The 19,835-nt window shown below is 58.5% G+C and overlaps 1 protein-coding gene across 2 annotated transcripts in view; it reads right to left on the bottom strand.

Moving 5' to 3' along the window:
• Positions 1–776: 776 nt before the first annotated feature.
• DIP2C (disco interacting protein 2 homolog C) overlaps positions 777–19,835 on the bottom strand; it is a 361,347-nt gene continuing 342,288 nt past the window's right edge. For both annotated transcript variants that reach the window (XM_080811149.1, XM_080811150.1), the window contains 5 exons: positions 11,940–11,997; positions 10,264–10,338; positions 8,454–8,628; positions 6,859–6,982; positions 777–4,132 (listed from right to left, as the gene is read on the bottom strand). In XM_080811149.1, the coding sequence (XP_080667275.1) occupies positions 3,880–4,132; positions 6,859–6,982; positions 8,454–8,628; positions 10,264–10,338; positions 11,940–11,997 (685 nt within the window). In that variant the 3' untranslated portion in view covers positions 777–3,879. The remainder of the gene's footprint in view (positions 4,133–6,858; positions 6,983–8,453; positions 8,629–10,263; positions 10,339–11,939; positions 11,998–19,835) is intronic.

The raw sequence follows: 19,835 nt of genomic DNA, 5'->3' as shown, positions 1-19,835 counted from the left end.
CTGACCCCCGAGGGCGCTCACGCTGTCCACCTGCTCCTGACCCCGTCGCGGGCGCTCACGCTGTCCGCCTGCTCCTGACCCCCCGCGGGCGCTCACGCTGTCCACCTGCTCCTGACCCCCGAGGGCGCTCACGCTGTCCACCTGCTCCTGACCCCCCGCGGGCGCTCACGCTGTCCACCTGCTCCTGACCCCGTCGCGGGCGCTCACGCTGTCCGCCTGCTCCTGACCCCGTCGCGGGCGCTCACGCTGTCCACCTGCTCCTGACACCGTCGCGGGCGCTCACGCTGTCCACCTGCTCCTGACACCGTCGCGGGCGCTCACGCTGTCCGCCTGCTCCTGACCCCGTCGCGGGCGCTCACGCTGTCCACCTGCTCCTGACCCCCCGCGGGCGCTCACGCTGTCCACCTGCTCCTGACCCCCGAGGGCGCTCACGCTGTCCACCTGCTCCTGACCCCCCGCGGGCGCTCACGCTGTCCACCTGCTCCTGACACCGTCGCGGGCGCTCACGCTGTCCACCTGCTCCTGATAACACATCGGCCGAAGGTCGGTCCACCTGCCGCCGCCTTCTGCGAGATGAGCCTGCAGGAACCCTCGGATCCTGGGCCGCAGGCCGGGCTTCTGCGGTTGTCGGGCGAGCAGGGTGCGGTGGGCGGAGGGGCCGCGGCCCAGTGCCCCGCACGTGGGGTTCCCCGTCACTCGGCGGACGGAGGCGTTTGTGCTCGTGCTTCCTCGTTGTCCCCAAATCTACCAAGAATCTGCACACTTGCAGCAAATGTGAACAAATATATTTAGATATATTTAAAAGAATTAAAAAAAAAACATTTCACAAAACATTTGTTGCCATAGGAATTTTTTAAGCAATAAATGCCCACATCAAAATTTAAACATCGTTCAAAGTATGATTATCCGTACTAGTAAGTAATGCAACAAATTATGTAAACAGAGTGAGATACATTTCCCGTGTCCCCGCAGGGGTCACTTCCTTCCTGGGGCGGAAGCCGTCCCAGACAGTGTTCCAGGGACCAATTAAGAAACTGCTATTTTCAGAGCAACAAAAATAAAAGCTTTTATTTGTTCATTTGAATATAAAACAGGCGTTATCACAGATGTACAAAGCTTACCGGTGGTTTAACATACGAGAAGGTTGCCGTCCTTTGCACATAAAAATTTTGTTTGAAACCGTGATTGGTTGAGTACATGAATTTCTCTAACCAGTCACACACTCTATGAAATAACGCTGCTAACATTCAACTGATAAAAGGGGCAGTTTCCCTTGGGTAAAGTGTCAAGCAGGATTAAATATACATAATAAACAAGCACCATGAGGAAGCCGCCCTGTTGGGTTAGGTCTGTGTTTCAATGTTCATTGTGGACCCTCCGTTGTGCAAGTGGATTACACGGTTTTGTCTGACTTCACAAGCACAACGTCACAAGACAAACATGGTTACATCCCCATGAACGATGTATCTACGGCACAATTTCTAATACAGAACAATCCTTCTTTATTGCTGAGTATTTCCTTCTTCTTGCACAAACGACCTTCGATCCCAGCCCCCAACCCCCTGGACCTCAACACTAACATGAGAGATGACAGGACGTCCCTAACCACGTTCACGACCGCCCCCCCTTGCCCGTGAAGCTGACATGGTGAAGGTAAAGGTCATACTTGGAAGTGATAACCTGATTCGTTGTTTGCTTCCGACATCAGCTCGACCTCACGATTATCCTGTAGCTGTGTTTCCTAGTCAGTGTCTTACCTGACACCTTAAACCTCCTTCCCCTTAAACAAGGTGGGTGTGTAAGAAAACGACTTTTCCTGTGTGTGGTGGGGTTTTTCCCCCTTAGGAAGCAGAAGACTGTAGGAATGTGTATCTGAAGCGTGTACAGAGAGATTCACACACAGCGATGCACTCAAACAATATTTTAAAAATCAAATAATTTGTGGAGATGGAAGGATGCACCCCACATGCAGACAAATTTTTTAAAAAGCCACTTAAAACTTTCAAAAAACAGTTAGCCTTGGATCTCGGAAGTCAAACAAAACTCTCTTTTAGCAAAGGGCTTACTGCTGGCGCAGACAGCAAAGGCAGATGAAGACATTGCCCACGGTATAATGAAAAGAGACTCTAAGGTTTGCCCAGCAACAATCTTGGTCATGCATTTCTAGCAACGAGAGCCACTGCAGGGTCACATTGGGGCAGTTACAAGAGAAATCACGCGTGGACAGCGGATACCTCTTCTGGGCTGGACACGGAGGGGCCAACTGGATCGAGGCGTGTACAGATGAGACGTGGAAACCGGAAGGTGTGTGAGGCGGCGGCAGCAGCAGCAGCAGCGAGACAAAAATCAGAAACGTGTCATCCACAGGTGGCGAAATGAAGGCAGCTGGGAGGCTTTCTCGCTCCAGCCGGTGGCTCTGTGAGGAGTTCCCGGGCAGCCCAGGAGGGGTCCCTGCAGGTTCTGCTCGCGCCGGGCGCGGGAGACCCACAGAGCTGGCCGAGGGGACGGTCTCCCCTGGGAGTCTTTTCCCTTCGAGCTGTTCTGCACAGTCTGTCCGCTCCGGACGACGGCCATCTGAGGGGAATCGACGCAGCCCGGTGCCAACAACCACAGAAGAGCATTCCTTTCCACACCAAGGACCAAAAGGGTGACGTGAACAAAAACGATGAAGAACAAGGAATTCTTGCAGCTAGGAGAACAGTGGTACTCACCACCTGCCTTCCCTGATGCCCGCTCAGCGTCGCGAGCACGCACGGGCACAGACCGCTCGCCGTTGCCCCCACGGCAAAGGGAAAATAGTGCACGCTTAGCCTCCAATTCCTTCCCCATCTCTGAGATGGCAACAACTTCACTTGCTGGTCTCTGGTTCTAGAAGAAACAGGTCGACCGGGCTACAGGCAATCCGGGATTGCTCGTGTCAGCAGAGTGGGTGTGAGACAATCTCGCTTTATCTACAGTACAGTGAGGGGAACACCATGCAAGTGACAGGTTCTGCATTTTAAACTTTAAAATCTCCTTTGTTCATTAGTGAATTTATATTTCATATATATATATTTGTTGTGATACTATCCACGCAAGATAATACAACACTTTTTTTATATTAGCAAACATTACAAGACTTTAATGTTCTTGAATGTTTTTCTCTTTTATACTTCTAAAGAGATCAAAATAAATTAAACGTTTTGTACATAATTACATGTGAAGAAGTTAACTTATTTTATCTTTTTAGTTTAGTACAAAGATATCTGCAAGATAGTTGCCGAAATACACCTTATTTATAATTTCTTCTCACTCTATGCTAACTTCAAAGGCCGTACGGTAGCCTTTGTTTCTCCAGCACACTTCTGACAAAGAAAGCTGCTAAGATCTAATTGGAAGGTTTTCTCGTACCTCAACAAACTTTCCTAAAAGGATGAAATCTAGCAATGGCTTAAATTAGTAACAAGGTCCATGTCATTAAGATTTCATGACACATTAAACAGAGAAAACAATTCTTTGTCACACTACATAAATCGTTTAAAAGAACCCATCTGGAGGGCAGAATATTTTTTTAATTGCTATTTTGGCTTAACAAAATACCACATTTACGAAGAAAGCACTTATTATTCAATAATTAAAAAAAAAAGAAAAGAAAGTTTTTGAAATGGGTTTTTCCGACAAACCGAAGGCAGTAATCCAAAGTCCTTCTGAGCAAGCTCCAGTGGTAAACGCACATTCCACATCTCACCCCCATGCCAATCAGGACTGCTATGGAAAGTCTCACCACCGCGCGAACAAAGGCTCCATTCCGGGGAATGTCGCCCCCGTGTCTGCAAACTTTAGCGACGCTGAGAGAAGCGGTTACTCTCCTAGAAAAGTCTGCGGGAGCCAGAGACGACACTACATGTTGTAGGCCACGTAGATGGGGTCCAGCTGGTCGGCCAGAAACCCGTCCCGCAGGTGCATGCGCTGCTTCTCTCCCCGGGAGTTGATGGGGATGACGCCGATGTCCACCACGACCACGACCCCCACCACCAGGTAGTGCTCCTCCAGAACCACGTTGGTCACCAGGGGCACCAGGTCCAAGGCTTCCTGCTCTGACCCATCAAGCTCAACCACGACCACCAACAAATTAGTCCAGGTGAACACCGCGCTGCAAGACAGAGAAAACCATCACTAGGCCGTGAGGCGCTTCCGTGGCAACTGTGTTTGCTTTCCGAGAAGTTCCACCCGGTCCGTTCCCGACCTGCCCGCGCACGGACGGTCGCTCTGAGCCCGCGGCCGTTAGCTCACCAAGTGGCCACACTCACTCCCGTGGGCAGCGTTTCCTAGTGGCCGGTGGTCACGGTGGCTGCCATGCACGGGGATCTCCGTGCCGGCAGCACCCTGACAGCTGTGGCCGTGGGGCACGGGGTGCCGGGGCACCCCAGGCACCCCACCATGTGTGCCTGGGGCCCCTCAGGTGCAGCCCTGTCCTCAGGCGTGGTCAGTGGAGAGCGGGCACAGGCTGCAGAGCAGCGAGGGGTTTGGGGCCCGTCCTGACCTCCCTCTGCCACAGCAGGAGGGCGACGTCACGGGAGGGAGAGAAACACGGACCGCCGCCAGCTCCGTGTCCGGCTGACCGCGGGCCCCAGTCGCGCCAGGGCAGATACCCCAGCGGTCAGCTGCAGACACGAGGGCCCGGCAGCGGACTGCGTCTGCAGCACTCGGTGCGGGAGGGGTGTCCGGCAGCGGGAGGGGAACTGTGTGGGCGAAGTTCCTCCAGAAGGGCAGCGACTCACCCAGAAGCACTTTGTTTGGGGTCTTTCGGTGGGGGTGGCCCGGAAGATTGGGTCTGGCCAGTGTGTGGGAGCCTAGGCCTCCTGCGGTTTCTAGGCTGGTCTATGAACGGGTGGTTACAGGGCCTTCGTAGGCGTTGCTCCCGGTGGCCGTGGTCTGCGGGCCGGTGGGGGGCGGTGGGCAGGGGAGGCCTGTTGGCGCCAGGCTCCAGCAGCCTGCGGTGGGCCGCGGGTGAGAAGGGTCCAGGGGGCAGCAAGTGTTTGGGAAACGCACTACCGTTCCCTACAACCGTATGGGTAGGTCTGGTCAGAAAAAAACACACGTTTTGTTTAGTGTGACCCATACACACGTCAGCGTGGAAGGGAAATACCGGAGAATGGGTTCAACGGACGACTGCTTCTGGAGTTGGCTGTGACGAACATGTGGCTCGGCAACGGTCCTGCCAAGGTCCGTTCCCAGGATACGCTGGTGCCACGTTCCTGTACTAGGGCCCTTTATGATGCTAAAATATTGCTCTGTGTGGCCCAAGTGAGCCCACACTGAGTTTGGGACACCACAGATTTTATATCATAGCAGCCACCTGGGATCTAATCTTATTACAGCATCTGACGCTTATGACACAGTATCAAGAATCGGGTTTCTGTATTTGATGGAGGAGGGGGAGCTACGGGAGCTACGGGCTGGACGGGCGTTGTCCTCCCAGGGCCAGAGATGGCCGACACTGGAGACGACAGATGAGAAGGCGGGATCTGGCCTGGATGAGAAGGTCAGCTGGCCCGCGCCTCCGTGAAACGGCCCCACGGAGGGTCGTGAGCGTCTGCCCTCGCTGTGGAGCGAGTCACTGAGGGGGTGCGCTGGAGGGGGAGCCCAGGCGGGGCCAGGGGAGGCGAGAAGGAGCAGGAACAACAGAGGTTCAGCTGGGTGGTCTCCGACGGACGGGGCCCCACGGGACGGAACTGTGGGTGCGTGTGTTGAGGCGAGGTGAGTGCGACGCCGCACGTGCATCAGCTAGTGGGCCACGGGGCAGGGGGCCACAGCAGGGCTTAGAACACACCCCAGGGGGCGGCAGGGAGCCCCCGTCACAGACCCGGAAGGTGGAAACAGCCCTTTGCCACCAGAGGGACATGCTTGCGGCAGGCAGAACAAGCCCCAGAGGCGGTCGCCGGCGCGTCGAGCTAGCGGCGGAGACAGAGCTAGCCCTGCGCCGTCCCTGCGCCGTCCCTGCGCACCTGTCTCTCTAGGGGTCCTGGCTCCTGTCCACGCTCACGTACACAGGTGGCTACCGCAGCCTCGGGGTGAGAGGACAGCGCCACGCTGGAAGCATGGGGCCGCGCGTGGGGTCACCCGCGCGCTGTCTCTTCCACGCGGCTGAGCCGCCGTCAAAGGCCCCAGATGCCCCCCTGTTATCAGCTCCCAAGCGGCAGTGAAGAACTCAGGCTCTCGTCCCCACCAGGAGGGACTGCCTGGGGGACATCTGGCACGTGGCTCCCTTGGCTGCTGAGCCCGAGAGCACATGGGTCCCGGCAGCTCTGGGGCCGAGAGGACCAGTGAACCTACAGCAGAGGGCACGGAGCTGCTCCGCACCAGCGTCCTGCACCAGGGCCACCGTGCATGGGCCCCGAGGGCCTGCAAGGCCCCCAGGCCAGCCCCACGCAGCAGAAGGCAGGAAGCCGTGCTCTGGGATGGCGAGCCCCACGTCCCTGAGGGCCCTGCCTGCCTGGTCACTGGCCTCTGGTCGTACCTCGGGCGGGTCTGCTTCTCCACATCTCAGCCCTCCCCCGTGGGAACCGGTCACAGCTCCCAGAGGGACAGGCGTCCATGGGGTGCGCCCATGTTTCAGGGCCTGCTTGTGTGTGTGTGTGTGTGTGTGTGTGCACGTCCGTCTGGCTCTCGGAAATGAAACATAAACAGCGACCACCTGGCCTCCCGGGCCTTGCCCCCCAGGGGTCAGTACCGTGTCCTCCGGGGACACGTGGGACATGACCTGTGGGCCGACAGTGCGCCCTTCTAGCCAAGTTCTTAATCCCAGAGCTAGTGAAGCACAAACCCCTGCTCGCCCGCACGGGGCCCTCGGATACCCGATGCGCCCGCCCCACTCACCACTCCGTGACGCTCTTGTGGGCTCGGATGACTGAGGTCTCGATGTCGATCGGGTGGTACCGCATGCCCCGCAGCTCCATGGCTTCGTCCAGCGCGCCCACCACGTACAGGGCGTCATGGCGCTCTGTGGGAGGCGGGGAACGTGTGTGAGCCTCCGCACAACACGGCTGCGTCGTGAGGACTAAAGGTTAAACCACCCGAGTCAGACGCGGTGGCTGAGGAACGGGGTCGCTGAGCTCAGGCTGCTGGTCTCTCAAGGGTCCGGGCCACCGGGACCACCGGGGCCCCTGGACACCAGCCTGGGCAGCCGTGCACCTTGGCGTCACGGGGCCCCGTGCGCATCCCGCCCCAGTTCTGCACACCAGGACACTGTCTCCTACTCCTCTGGGGCCCCTCCGCCCCATGGGCGCCGGCGGACACCGCGCTCTCCCGGAGCCACAGGTCAGCGCGCATCGTGGCCCGAACCAAACCCTGTGCCCTCGGACGGCGTCCCATGAGGTCGGAGCTGCTAGAAACCCGGCTCCGAGTGGGACGAGCGAGCAGTCTCTGGTAGCGTCCGCGAACAGAGACCCCTTAGCTCACGTAATCCCGCATGCAAATCTTGGACAACGACAACGAGACGTCGGTCCATCTTCCCTTAAAGCTAAGGAGACCCCTTCATCTTTAGGGTAGTAGGTGTATCGGGAAGAGTCCGAAAGAAGTGATCGGCAGACAGGAGACCGGGAATCTCTTTCAATCCAAGTCGGATGAGACGGAGACGTTGATTTGCTGGTTTCTATGACTGCGGCAGGTGTCCCACCTCTGGGGGGTCCCCGAAGTGAGGAAACAGCAGCAGTGCCGTCCCAGAGCCCCAGAGTCCGGCAGGATGGGACCCATCCCACCTCCTGGGGGTCTGGATCACCACGGCCCTGACTCGCTTGGTACTTCACAGGAATCCCAGAGACCACGCTCAAATAAAACAGTCTATGATTTTCCCAAATTGCCGATGTGATGCCAAAATATTTTTGTGTTTTCCCCTAAATACACGCCCGTTCAGCCAGGTTCAAGCCCCTTGAGCACCGCACCCTCTGAAATAACGGAGTCCCGCCTCTCCTCTGAGCGGCACTGGGAGCTCAGACTTCCCCAGCACGGAGGCCTTTGCGTTTGCACTTTCCAGAACTCTCCAGCCCGGCACCAGCCCCATTTGGAGGAGGGGGCAGCAGCCCCCACCCACCTGCCCGAGGCCTGAGCGCCTCCCTACCTCCCTTTCCTGACAAGCCAGGCCCAGGACAGTCCCTGCAGAGGGCAGTGAGTGTGCCCCTGTGGCCGCTGTCCAGCCTGGGTCTCGGGCGGCCCTCGGTGGGACGGGGCAGCTGCCCGGTGGGCGAGGGGTCCGTCCGCTGCATGGAGCAGCATCCTGGCTCCTGTCCCTGGTTTAAACCTGTCCTTGTCTCCAGGACAGTGCAGAGCCTGGGACACGTGGCTTTGGCGTGTGAACTCCTGCTGACCCTCCTGTCCTGCACGCTCAGCTGCATTCCCGCTGCCGGGCAGCACGCGCACACAGTGTGCTCTTGGGGTTGCGGTCCGGCCTCTCCACTCACCGCCTGGGCTCTTACCTCCATTTGCGTCCGTGAGCTCCGTCCTCCGCAGGAAACCCAAGTAGCCTGTCCGCGCCCAGACTGTCTGTGTGTCTCCAAAACTTAACCTTGAGCTGAAGTGGTCTGACTGGAGGGACTCGTCTCCGTAAATGGTGAAGTAGCCACTGGCGTTGTGGGCGCTGTGAACCCAGATCTGCGAAGGAAGCGACAGAGCCGGGAGCTCGCCTGGGGGGGTCTGCAGTTACCTCACGCGGACGCCACTGCTTCTCCTGGACAAGAGCCACTAAGCAAACAGCGACGCTGTCTGCCTCACGAGGAGCTCGTGAAAACGCCCAGAGGGTTTTTAAAGTGAACACGGCAAATGTGTCTGCCACCGGGCACCCGCAGCCTCCCGGGCGCCCCGCGTCAGCAGAGACAGAAGCGACACGGTCCATGGGCAGATGGAACCCTGCCCGGTTCTCCTGCGCACAGTCTTCTTGGTAAGACACAGCCCCGGTCAGAAAGCAACGGTGAGGGGGCTCTCGCTCAGGCGCCCAGGGCAGCGCACCGTCCTCCCCAGCCTCATCTGGGAAAGCATTCCTGAATGAGGCTTCTATGGAATTCCGTCACCTTCGCTCTGATCTCCGCCTGTGACTGAGAACGTGGAATGAGGGGCCAAGCCCCAGCCTGCAGAGAAACGGAGCCTGGACAGCGCCCGGCACTCACGCTGCCCTTTATACACAGGCGCCAGGCCTCCGGGAGAAGCGTGCCCTGAAGGAGGCCGAGCCACGAGGTCACCGGAGTGTCCCGTGCACAGCGGAACAACCGGACACTTGTCCGTGTGACGGGGCAGCGACCGGTCCCCCAGCAGCAGCATCGCATCCCGTTGCTGCACTCCCTGAGCCTCACTGTCCACTCCCCGTCCTCACTCATCTCACAGCCGCAGCGTGTTCCTCTCTGTCCCCTCACGCCCTCACCCCTGCGCACCTCCTCCCCTCTGCCACCTGCCAGCTGGTTCCCCGTATGTTGAGTGGAGGGGTTTCTAATGGGGCGTCAGCTACTAAGGGGCAGGTCTGGAGGGAGGGAGGGAAAGCCGACCACACAGGGCCGGTGACCCTGCCGCTGGGAGAGGGGCGGCCCAGTGCACACGGAGGGCTCGGCCTCGGAGAGAGTGGGAGGGAAGGAGAGGGTGTCGGCACCCTTCCCCGACGTCCTCTCCGTCCTCCATGGCTGGCCGAGCCGGGCGGGTGGCGGATCGGGGACGGGGGGTCGGCCGGGAAAGGTCTCATGGTGAACATGAGCCAGCGGAAGGGCTTCCGACCGTGGAAAACACCCGTTGTTCCCGAACCCGCTCGCTGCAGAAACGGATACGCTAGGACTCTAGGCCGCGGCCATGAGCTCCGTGCCCACTGGTCCATCCCCTCTCAGACGAATTCTGGGCAGCAACGGCCAGGACATGGGAAATGCGAGAGCCTCGGTCGACCCGGGGAACCTCAGCCCCGTTGTTTTCTCCTCCCCAGTTCTTCGAAGAGAACCATTCGCGATTCCTTACGGAGATCCACTCTCTAACCTGAACACGCACAACTTCCTGAAGCAGTGAAGCTCATTTCCGGTCACTTTCCAGCCAGTCCGTGGCAACCCACCCAATCCGATCACATGCACGGTGGCTTAGCGGCGGGGGGAGGGGTTTGCGGGTGTCGGCAGGGCCGGATGCGGAGAGCAGGGGCGCAGATCTGGTCTCAGAGGCTCCGTCTCTGAGGACAGCCCACCCTCACCTCATCCAGACACCCCACATCTCACCCGGGAGGGCCCATGTCCTGCCTCACCCGGGGGGCACCTCGTAACTCACCTCACCCAGGTGGGAGTCACCCAACGGTCCTTTCGTTTCTGGATTCGCAATTATGATCCGAACCCCTGGAAGTATCTATGTGGGAAAGGAGGACATTCTGGTCAGTGGACACAGAGGTACGTGCTGCGCACTGGGCGACCTTGACCTGGTCTTCAGGGTTAGAAGGTACTATGGCTTTAAATCAAAATCCTGTCCCGCAGCATGACGTAATTATGTGGCAATTGCGTCTTACCGCATTGATGACTACGGTGATGGAGCCTGTGTTAATGTGACCTTAAAATTAAGCATCTGAATCAAAACAGGGTAAATGATGTAACTCAGCTTGCAAGACATCGTCAGGCCTCTCAGTGGATTTTCCAGTTACATTCAACACTGTGCGTGACCTCACAGGAAGCCAGCGCGGAGGCGGGCCTGCAGTCGGCAGGGAGGTAAGGAAGTCACGGGTCAAGTTTTCAGAGACCCGTGTGCCCTGAAAATGCAGGTGGGTGCGGCACAGCGCCACGGAGGGACGGTGGGAGAGCTGGCGCGTCCCGCCGTGTCCTGACCGGAAGGCCCGTCCAGCTCTCGCTCTCGGTCATGCTTTAACACCCTCCTGTTCTCAGTGTCTTGTCTCCGAATGTTCGCATCAAGTATTTCCTTCTCAATGGAAATTCGGCTTGGACACATTTGGAATTTCACTAAAACCATATGCATATGACAGCAAAAGCTGGTTCTGCAAATTCAGAAGACTGCCCGTGTGCAGCTAATGGGAAACACTGAGGTCTGGCAAAACATCGGTGGTGAGAGGTCCTGTCCTGTCCCTTTCCCGTCCCTTCAGTCTGACGTGTGATGTGACAGCTCTGGTCCCTTCGTCCCGCTAATGGCTGGCTTAAGGCGGGCAAGCCCGGCGTCCTCCCCTTGGAACCAGCTTCGTACTAAGAACTCTAAGTGGAGCTCATGTAGACGAAGATTATAAAAGGTCCAGAAGCGACATAAGGCACTCCTGGGATTACGCCAGATGGAGGACAGACAGGACAATTGGGACCAAAAACAGGAAAAAGTCTTCACTTAGCCATAAATACATGTCTTGCCCTCTAACCTACATAAAAAAACACACCCACTGCGACAGGAACTACACTGTCCCCTGACCGCCTCTCTTCGTTCACTTTCATGGCCATCGGTACAGGCTCTTTTCCCCTAGGCCCAGGACATTCAGAACTAATACAGCATTTCCAACTTTCTTTCAGCCAGCGTGACCGCATGACCAGATTCCGGTATCGAAGTGGGTGCGAGGCAGCTTAGGCGCCTTGCTGAGCTCTGTGCCTGCAGCTTCCTTTTCCTGCTGCTTCTGCGGCTGCTGGAACGTGGAAGTGATGGCCGGAGCTGGGGCAGCCACTTCCGATCCTGAGGCACCCTTGGGAATGGGATCCGTGCAAACTCGAGGAAGACGGAAGGGGGCGGGGACCCTCGAGTTGTCATGATTTCTTTTACATGAGAGAAAAAAAAACATCTAACTTGTTTAAAACACTGTTGCTGGAGTTTCTGGACTCATGGCCAAACCCAGTTCTGCAATATTACATTTAAGGAAGCTTTTTGGAGAAAATATTCTCTAAGATGGATTTCTTAAAATGTCAAAGCCCGCACATGCTGAGCCTGAGGCTTCCGCAGAAACACACCTTTCCTCCGTCAGCACTTACTTTTCCCGATTCCATGAGGGGCAGGCTGTGAGGAGAGCCTCTTTCCACCAAGCGAACTCTGCAAACAGAGAGAGAAGGTGTGGTGACGTGGGTGCTCGGGAGCCGACGGTGCCCTTCCTCCACAGTCAGCACCTGCCCGGGGCCGGGCGGGGGAACGTTTGGTCTGCTGGCGAGCGCCGTCCAACGCGAAGACAGCTCAGAAACCAAAGAAGAAGTGGCCCAGCAGCAGATGGCTGCTGAGCTCCGGTGGGGACAGAGAGAGAGACACGGGACAGGCCACAGACACAGAGGCCACGCCCCAGCCACCAAGCCTGCACGACGGCTGGGAGAATGATTCCGCACCCAGAGGAAGCAGGACTGAACTCGGCACTTGCAGAAAAGGACAGGAGTTAAACGTCACGCCGCAGCTCTGAACCCGGGGCCGGCTGTGGGGACCGCGCTGCCCAGGGCCGGGCAGCAGGAGGCCCGGGTCGGCGGCTGCAGGAGTCTGACGCCGGAGCGTCTGGGCCCCGGGGGGACAGGACCGGCCAACTCAGAGAGCAAAAACTTCTTTCAGAAAAGAAAGTCTTTTTTCCATTAAAACAATACGTAATGGCGATTTATTCTTAAGAACTGTAGGCAGGGCGCCTGGGTGGCTCACTGCGTTAAGCCTCTGGCTTTGGTTCAGGTCATGGTCTCAGGGTCCTGGGATCGAGCCCCACATCGGGATCTGCTTCCCTCTTCCTCTGCCCGCCGCTCCCCCTGCTCATGCTCTCTCTCTCTCTCTAATAAGTAAGAAAATCTTAAAAACAACAACAAAGAACCACAGACAACGTTGGTGTGATCACAGCCAGAGCTGCATAAACCCTTCCCACCGTTTTTCTTAAGTCCCTGGTCCCTCTCTGCCCCCGTACGGCGGGCTGCGACGCTGTTCACTCATCTAAAGGGCAGTTTTTCTTGGAGGAGAGTGAGGCACAGGAGAACGTGGCCGGACGCTGCAGAGCGGAGTTGGGGGCACGGAGAGGGGGATGTCATGTGTCTCCATGCCCACGGAGAAGGGGAGCTCGGCACGCCTGCCCCCGCCCCTGCACCATCACGGCGACCCTCCTCCTAACTCGCAAGTACCCCAGAGACAGACTGGGGCGGGGGAGAGGCGCAGGAGGAAGCCTGGTGGCGGCGTGCGGGCCGGAGGGGCCTCTAGGCCCTGGGGGTGGCGCCTTCTGCTGCTGCGGGTGGAAGGAGCTGGCGTGGGGTGAGTCGTGCCGTGAGTCATGGGGGCGGGGGCAGGAACGGAGGACGGACAGGATGGACACCTTCTCTTCGGCAGCCCCGGGGAGGGGGAGCGAGGGCCAGACCAGGGCCAGCAGTGACCCTGTGAGGCGGAAAACTCACTATTCCAATTTGGGATCTGACGGGAAGCGCTCGGATCTCTGGTGTTTGTCTTAAGGGAGACCTTGATGCTGACGGTGGGAGACGAGGGGTCATCTGAGAAAAACAGCCTGGACCTCAGGCACGGTTCTAGAATATGCCGTCAGGCCCAATGACGTTACCCTCCAAAGCTAGCGCCGGGTGCAGTCATCCAGAACCGCGGGACACAGACCCTCCTCGGGTCCAGGAGGCCGCGCCAGGACTCAGGGCTGCCTTCGCAACAGCACTGAGGGCCCAGGGGCCCTGCCTCGCTGCAGCACACAGCAGACAGACGTGCCGTTCTCGCGGGGTCCGGAGTCCGGGCCTCGGTGCCGAGCGAGCGCCAAGGGACATGGACGCGCCTGTGGCCCAACAGTGGCGTCTGGACAGCGGTAATTTGCTGCACATGGAGAAAGCTACGGGGCCGTGCGGCCAAACTGGGCAGAAAGTCAGGAGTGGGCGGGCGGTGGAGAGAAGGATGGGCTAAGGAGAAAGGGCCAAGCAGAGGCTCCCCCGTCTCTGCGGGAGCAGGGCTGCTGTCCGGGATCCACAGCTGGCCATACCCAGGGCAGGTGCCCCCCAAGGCCAGGAGTCAGGCTGGGGAGCACCGCTCTGAGCCAAAAAGGAGGGCTGTCTCAGACACGTGTCTGCTCCGCCGGCTGTGCACGCACAGCGTTGCCACTTGAGGCCGTCAGAAAGCCCTGCCGGGCACTTTGGACGGCCCCAGCAGCTCTGCCCACTGCATCAGGACCGTGAGGACATTGGAGAGGACATCCTGGTGTCAAGGGTGGAACCAGAACACGAAGGGCAACGTCCCTGGACACTGGCCTCGGGGGTTCGGGACCTGCTCCCTGTCCCTGCAGGCTTCTACCCGGGCCCGGGCCTGGCCAGTCGGAGGGGACAGCACAAGGGCAGGCTCTCCTCCCATGAGCGGGGCTCCTGGCCGCACGCACACGTCAGCCTCCTCTGCCCTCGTCCTGCTCGAAGGGACTGCCTGTGCCCCGTCCTTCCCTGTCCGATCCAAAAGGAGGGATCTCATCCCTCCTCATCCCACACGTGGAGTCACGGAGGCTCTTCCGCAAGAGTTTCTCCTCCGGCCAGTATGGAAACGGCATTCTGCGTCCGAACCCCGTGGGAACGGGGACAGGGTGCTGGCATCGCTCACGAACAAGCCACTAATGCCACGTAAGACTGCCCTCTGTCCACGTGGGAGGAGGAACATCCAGAGAGTGGACGACAAAGGACCAAACCGGACCCAGCCCTGCCAGGACCAACAGGCAGAGCCTCTCCTGAATGCGCTGGGACCTGCGCTTGCAACACGCGTGGGAAGGGATGGTTTTCTGTGCTCGCAGAGATGAAGGGAGACACAGGGTGAGCTAGAAGGGCGGCTTGTGTGGGTGCAGCCCCGCTCAGTCTCCGACCCCCTCGGCGCAGGAGGGCGCCGCTCACGGGGCCGGCTGGTGTCGGGTTGGAGGAGCCCCGCAGGCCCGTGGGCCCCCGCCTGCCGCCCGTGGCTGTGGGGCCGCCGTGGGCACTGTCTCGCCCAGTGGTCTGGAAGGTTACAGCCACACGACAGCACAAGCGAGGGGCTGTGGGGACGGGCTGTCTGCCAGCAAGCGGCCTGGCTCCCTCCACAGGGACGCAGGGCGGAGAAATGGTCCCGTCTCCCGAGAGAGGACAGACTCAGCCCACAGCGGAGACCCTCTTGGGGGGACTCCGGCGGATGCGACAGAATCTCCAGGCGCGGCGCAGCAGCCGACCGCCCTGCCGGCCGGGGACGCGGACGTCTTGCCAGGGCCCTTGCTGCCCCCACGGCCGTCCCTGCGCACCGAGCCGGCTCCCGGAGGCGCGAGAGCCCCTTCCCCAGCCGACGCGGGTTCTCAGCAGCTCACGAGCTCGCTCAGGGTGCTGGTCGCTCCCGTCCCCTCTAACCTGGCCGGGCCGCTGGAAGGGAGGAGCCCTGCTCATCGCTGACCTTCCCAAGCTCAAGAACAAAGCCGGGGCTCCCCAAAACACGGTTTCCTGTCTCGTCTTTCTTAACGATGTGAAGCTCAGGCTTTTGCCAGAAGAGATAGCAAGGAAGACTGAATGTGGGGCAGATTTACGATTCCCGATGCAACCCCTGCCTTATGCTCTGAACTTGGGCTGTTTTTGCCTGACCTGAGCTCCGCCCTGCCAGGCTGCAGCTGTGTGCGTGACGCAGGGTCGCTGCGGCAAGACACCCGCTTGCAAAGGGTCCCTTCCTCCTCAGGACCTCCTCCGGCCTCGTGGGAGGCACTAGGGGGGCCGCCACAGCCTCATGAGCGCCCCCACACTCGCCCCTTCCTCCACCTGCCATGGGTCTGTGGACCACGACTCTTGCCCCAGGCCAGGCCCACCAGCGCTGCGCCACGCAGCTGGCCACCTGCGGACCAACCACGGCGTCACACTACCTGCCCCAGGGCTGCCAGGAGCGTCCGGATAGGGTCCCCGTCCCTGCTCGTGACGCTGCTGCCCAGCTCTGGCTGCCTGGGGCCGCTGTGACCTGGAAAGCACCATCTGCACCTTCCATCGCCACAACCCGCTTGGCTACAGTAGACGCAGAGGAGGGGGCAGGACCCAAAGTCGTCGCCAGGGGAAGACGAGTGGCTCTGCGCCTGCCCCCCGTGCCATGGACGTGCCACCAGAAACCCCGGGGCTTTCACAGAAACATCTTTCCAGTGTCTGAAGCAGCTACATGACTGAACGTAACATAATGACACCATTTGCACGAGAAGTTTTTTAAAGTTCCAGAAGACGGCGGGGTGGTGGTGTGCGGGTGAGAGGGATCCCTAACGATGGGGTGTGGCAAATGCTCCAGGACGTGGGGTCCCCGCTGCTGGTGCCATGGCTGAGTCTCGTCCTCAGCCTCCCGGCGGCCAAGGTGGAGGGAGGAACATGAGACCCGTTTTACCGTCCGGGTTTGGCTGGTTAATAGCCTGCGGCATCCTGTGCGGCTGGTGAAGCGTATCCGAGGACATACGGGGATGACACGGTCACACCCCGCAGCAGGAGCGACGCCGCAGGACACACCGAAGGCCGTGGTGCCTCTAAGGGAAGCTCACCCCCGGGGTCAGCCCTTGATGACTGCGAAGGGTGACCGCGAAGGGTTCCAGCGCCCCCGCAGCCTGGGGGGGGGTCACGGAAGCCCCAACCCGGCAGAAGTCACCCCAAAACCACGGCCAGCGGGCAGAACAGAGGAGCACACTTACATCCTCTAACCACTGTCCGAGTACCTACGTGTGACCGCTGTCTCTCCTCCTACAAAATTATGAGCCTGACATGCTCCTGCCCCCAGCAGCCCTCCTGACTTCTGGTTCCTCCTCGTCTTTCCCTCGGGCTGAAGGGACCCCGGCGGCCTTTTCTCCCTGTTGGAGTCTGTCTGTGGACCCTCAGCGGGGGCGTGGGTCAAGCCCCGCATCCATTCCTAAGGTTTTGATGCAAACTCATTCAAATTAAATTTAGGGAAAATGTCTATTTTTCAGACATCTAGGCTTTTCCTTTTAACTAGTAGCATCTATTTGTGGGATAGTTTTATTTTATTTTTTAAGATTTTGTTTATTTGAGACCATGAACGAGAGAAGTGCACGTGAGTAGGGGGGAGGGGCAGAGGCAGAGGGAGAAGCAGGCTCCCCGCTGAGCAGGGAGCCTGATGTGGGGACTTGATCCCAGGACCCCAGGATCATGACCTGAGCCGAAGGCAGACGCTTCATAGATGGAGCCCCCCAGGTGCCCCAGGACAATCTCAGATTCACAGAAAACCTGAATGCCCAGGGTGGCCCCACCAGGCCCCCAGTAATAACCGCGGTCCTGGACACAGAGGCGCGGGCGTGGAAGGGGAAGATGTTTGCTGTCACTAAGGAACGAGCCACATCAACACTTTTCTGTCACCCCGAGTCCACGCGTCATCATATTTGGCCAATGACCTTCTCCTGCACCCCAAGGGGTATCCAGCTCCCACGTATCCATAGCCCCCCTGGGCTGCTGTGGTCGTCACACCTTCCGTTTTAATGCCCGTGATAGCTGTGGGGAGCTGGTCTGTGGAACCATCTGGTGTCTCTCCCAGGGGGGACGGAGGTTGTGCGTTTGGGGAGGAAGACCACGGAGGTGAAGCCCTTCTCAGCACGTGCGGTCGAGGGCACGTACTCAACACAATGTACCCCTCTGTGCTGGCCCGACCTCCCTCCCGAGAGAATGTCCATCCGGTGTCTCCCTTAGTGTGACCCCTGCCCCTGTCCACACTGTGGCTGGGGCCGGCAGCATCCTCTGAGGATGTCGAAGAGCCGATCCCTCTACGGAGAGGTCCAGCAGAGCCCGTGCCGGGCGCACTGGACGGTGTGGAGTTCCGGTGTTTGCTTCTACCCTGGGTGCCATCGGACACCCTGTTCCTTCTACGTGGGTCCGTGTCTGCCCCAAACAGCGCGCGCTGGGTCTGCTCCCTCCCAGCGGACGGTCTCACGAGGGTGCACCTCCTTCCCCTTCCTGAGAGCAGAAAGACCCGCCGAACTGTTTCTGGACTTGATACATTGTGAGCATCGTTGCCTAGAAATGTCTCTGAACGTGATTTCAAAAGTATAGAAAACTTGCAAAAATGAAAGGAGTACAAAGAACACTTCTAATATCCCTTCGTCAGGTTCACCTGTTGCTAACATTTTATCCCGTTTGCTTAATCACGTTTGCTCTCTGTCCTGCTCCCTCCCCCTTCCCCTCCCTCTCCCTCCCTCTCTCTCTCACACACACACACACACACACACACACACACAGGTGTGTGCGTCTTTCTGAAGGCGGGCGGGGGGGGGGCACTGCTTCCATCATGACCCCCTGCTGCTCAGTACTCCATCACGTCCTCCGAGGGGCGACTCCCACACAGAGTCACAGCACGACCGTCCGCAACAGAGCACCGACCTGAGCCCCGACCCCGGCTCCGTCCGTCAGCCCGGCGACGGCCGCGCCAGCATTCCCCACGCCAAGGACCCGCCGAGCGCCAGGGCCTGCGGTCAGCCGTCCCACGTCCTTAGCTTCCGTTACTGAGGAACATTCCCAGAGCTTTTCTGTCTTTATGAAATCGACGTTTAAACAAGAAACGCAGCCCCTGCCTTTCAAAAATATCACTCAGGGGCCCCTGGGCAGCCCAGTCAGTTAAGCGTCCAGCTCTCGAACTCAGTCTGGGTCTTAATCTCAGGCTGTGAGTTCAAGCCCCACACTGGGTTCCATGCACAGCATGGAGTCTACTTAAAGAAATCAATAAAAAATAAAAATAAAAATATCACTTGTAATCATTTAACTCAAAATTGGGTCAAGACCTAACACAAAAGTTAGAAGTATAAGAATGTTCTGAGAAAACAGGGCAGAAGCTTAACGTCAGATTTGGTAAAAAACAAAACAAAACAAAACAAAAAACCAAAAACCAGCACCCAAAAAAAACACAAAAAAATCCCCAAACCCTGCACTAGGACAGCAATGCACAGGCAACAAAAGGTGGAAAAACCAGATCCCACCAAAACAAAGACCCGTGCCCTCGACGACCTCAACAGAGCGAAAGGGCATCTCTGGGATGGGAGAGAACGCGGCAAGTATTCTTGGCAAGTCCCAGGAAGGGACCGAGACCCAGCACACAGAAGGAACTCCCACCACTCAGAAATAAAACAGTCTGATGAAAAACAGGCAAAGGACTCACAGACACTTCTTCGAGAGAGTTCTATGCACGGCCAGCAAATCCACAGGGGGATGCCCAGCAGCACTGACCACTGGGAGTTCGCGTCAAAACCACCATGAAGTCCCACGGATCCCCTCACACCCATCAGAGAGGCTGAAATCGGCAGCACAAGGAACCACAGGTGCGGGCGGGGATGTGGAGGAACGGGACCCTCGTGCACTGCTGGTGGGAACGCGCGCCGGGACAGCCGCTCCGGAGAACGGCACGGAGGGTCCTCCAGAAGTTAAACACGGAGCTGCCCTCTGACGCAGCACCGCACGGGCCTGTTCGCAGCAACCGCTTACACGGTCGGGGACAGGTGGTGCACGAGGAGCTCACACGTCGCTTCAATACGCAGACCATGAATAAATCCCGTGAGGCAGAAGCCACGCCTTCCTTCCGTGGTGCCTGTCACACCCACAGCCCTGGGGTCCCCTGTGCCCGCCCCAGGCTACGGTCAGGCCACGTCTGAGCAAGCGGCCATCTCTTCCTCCACAAAGAGACTCCCCCCGAAATAAGTTTATTTAAGCAAAGAGATGCTTCCCTTCAGGGGAAAAGTATCTAGGATTCCTTTCTTCTCAAATAACTTTCACTTTCTGATGATGGGCCTCCACAGGACAGCCACATGGGCCAGTATTAGCTGGCTGCCCTTGGCTTCGCTCAGATCCTACAATCGCACACGCTTCCTAGGGTTTTGTGGTGGTAGTGAGTCTGTTAACAGCAGGAGCAGAAAAACTCACCAGGACACAGACAGAGAAGCTAAACACACAGACCAGTAGGAAAGCGGGCTTTCACAG

The sequence above is a fragment of the Martes martes genome (genome assembly GCF_963455335.1).
Source record: "Martes martes genome assembly, chromosome: 8".
In the NCBI taxonomy this organism is placed as follows: domain Eukaryota; kingdom Metazoa; phylum Chordata; class Mammalia; order Carnivora; family Mustelidae; genus Martes; species Martes martes.
The sequence above is the reverse complement of the archived record's forward strand: the minus strand, read 5'-3'. Positions and strand labels throughout refer to the sequence as shown.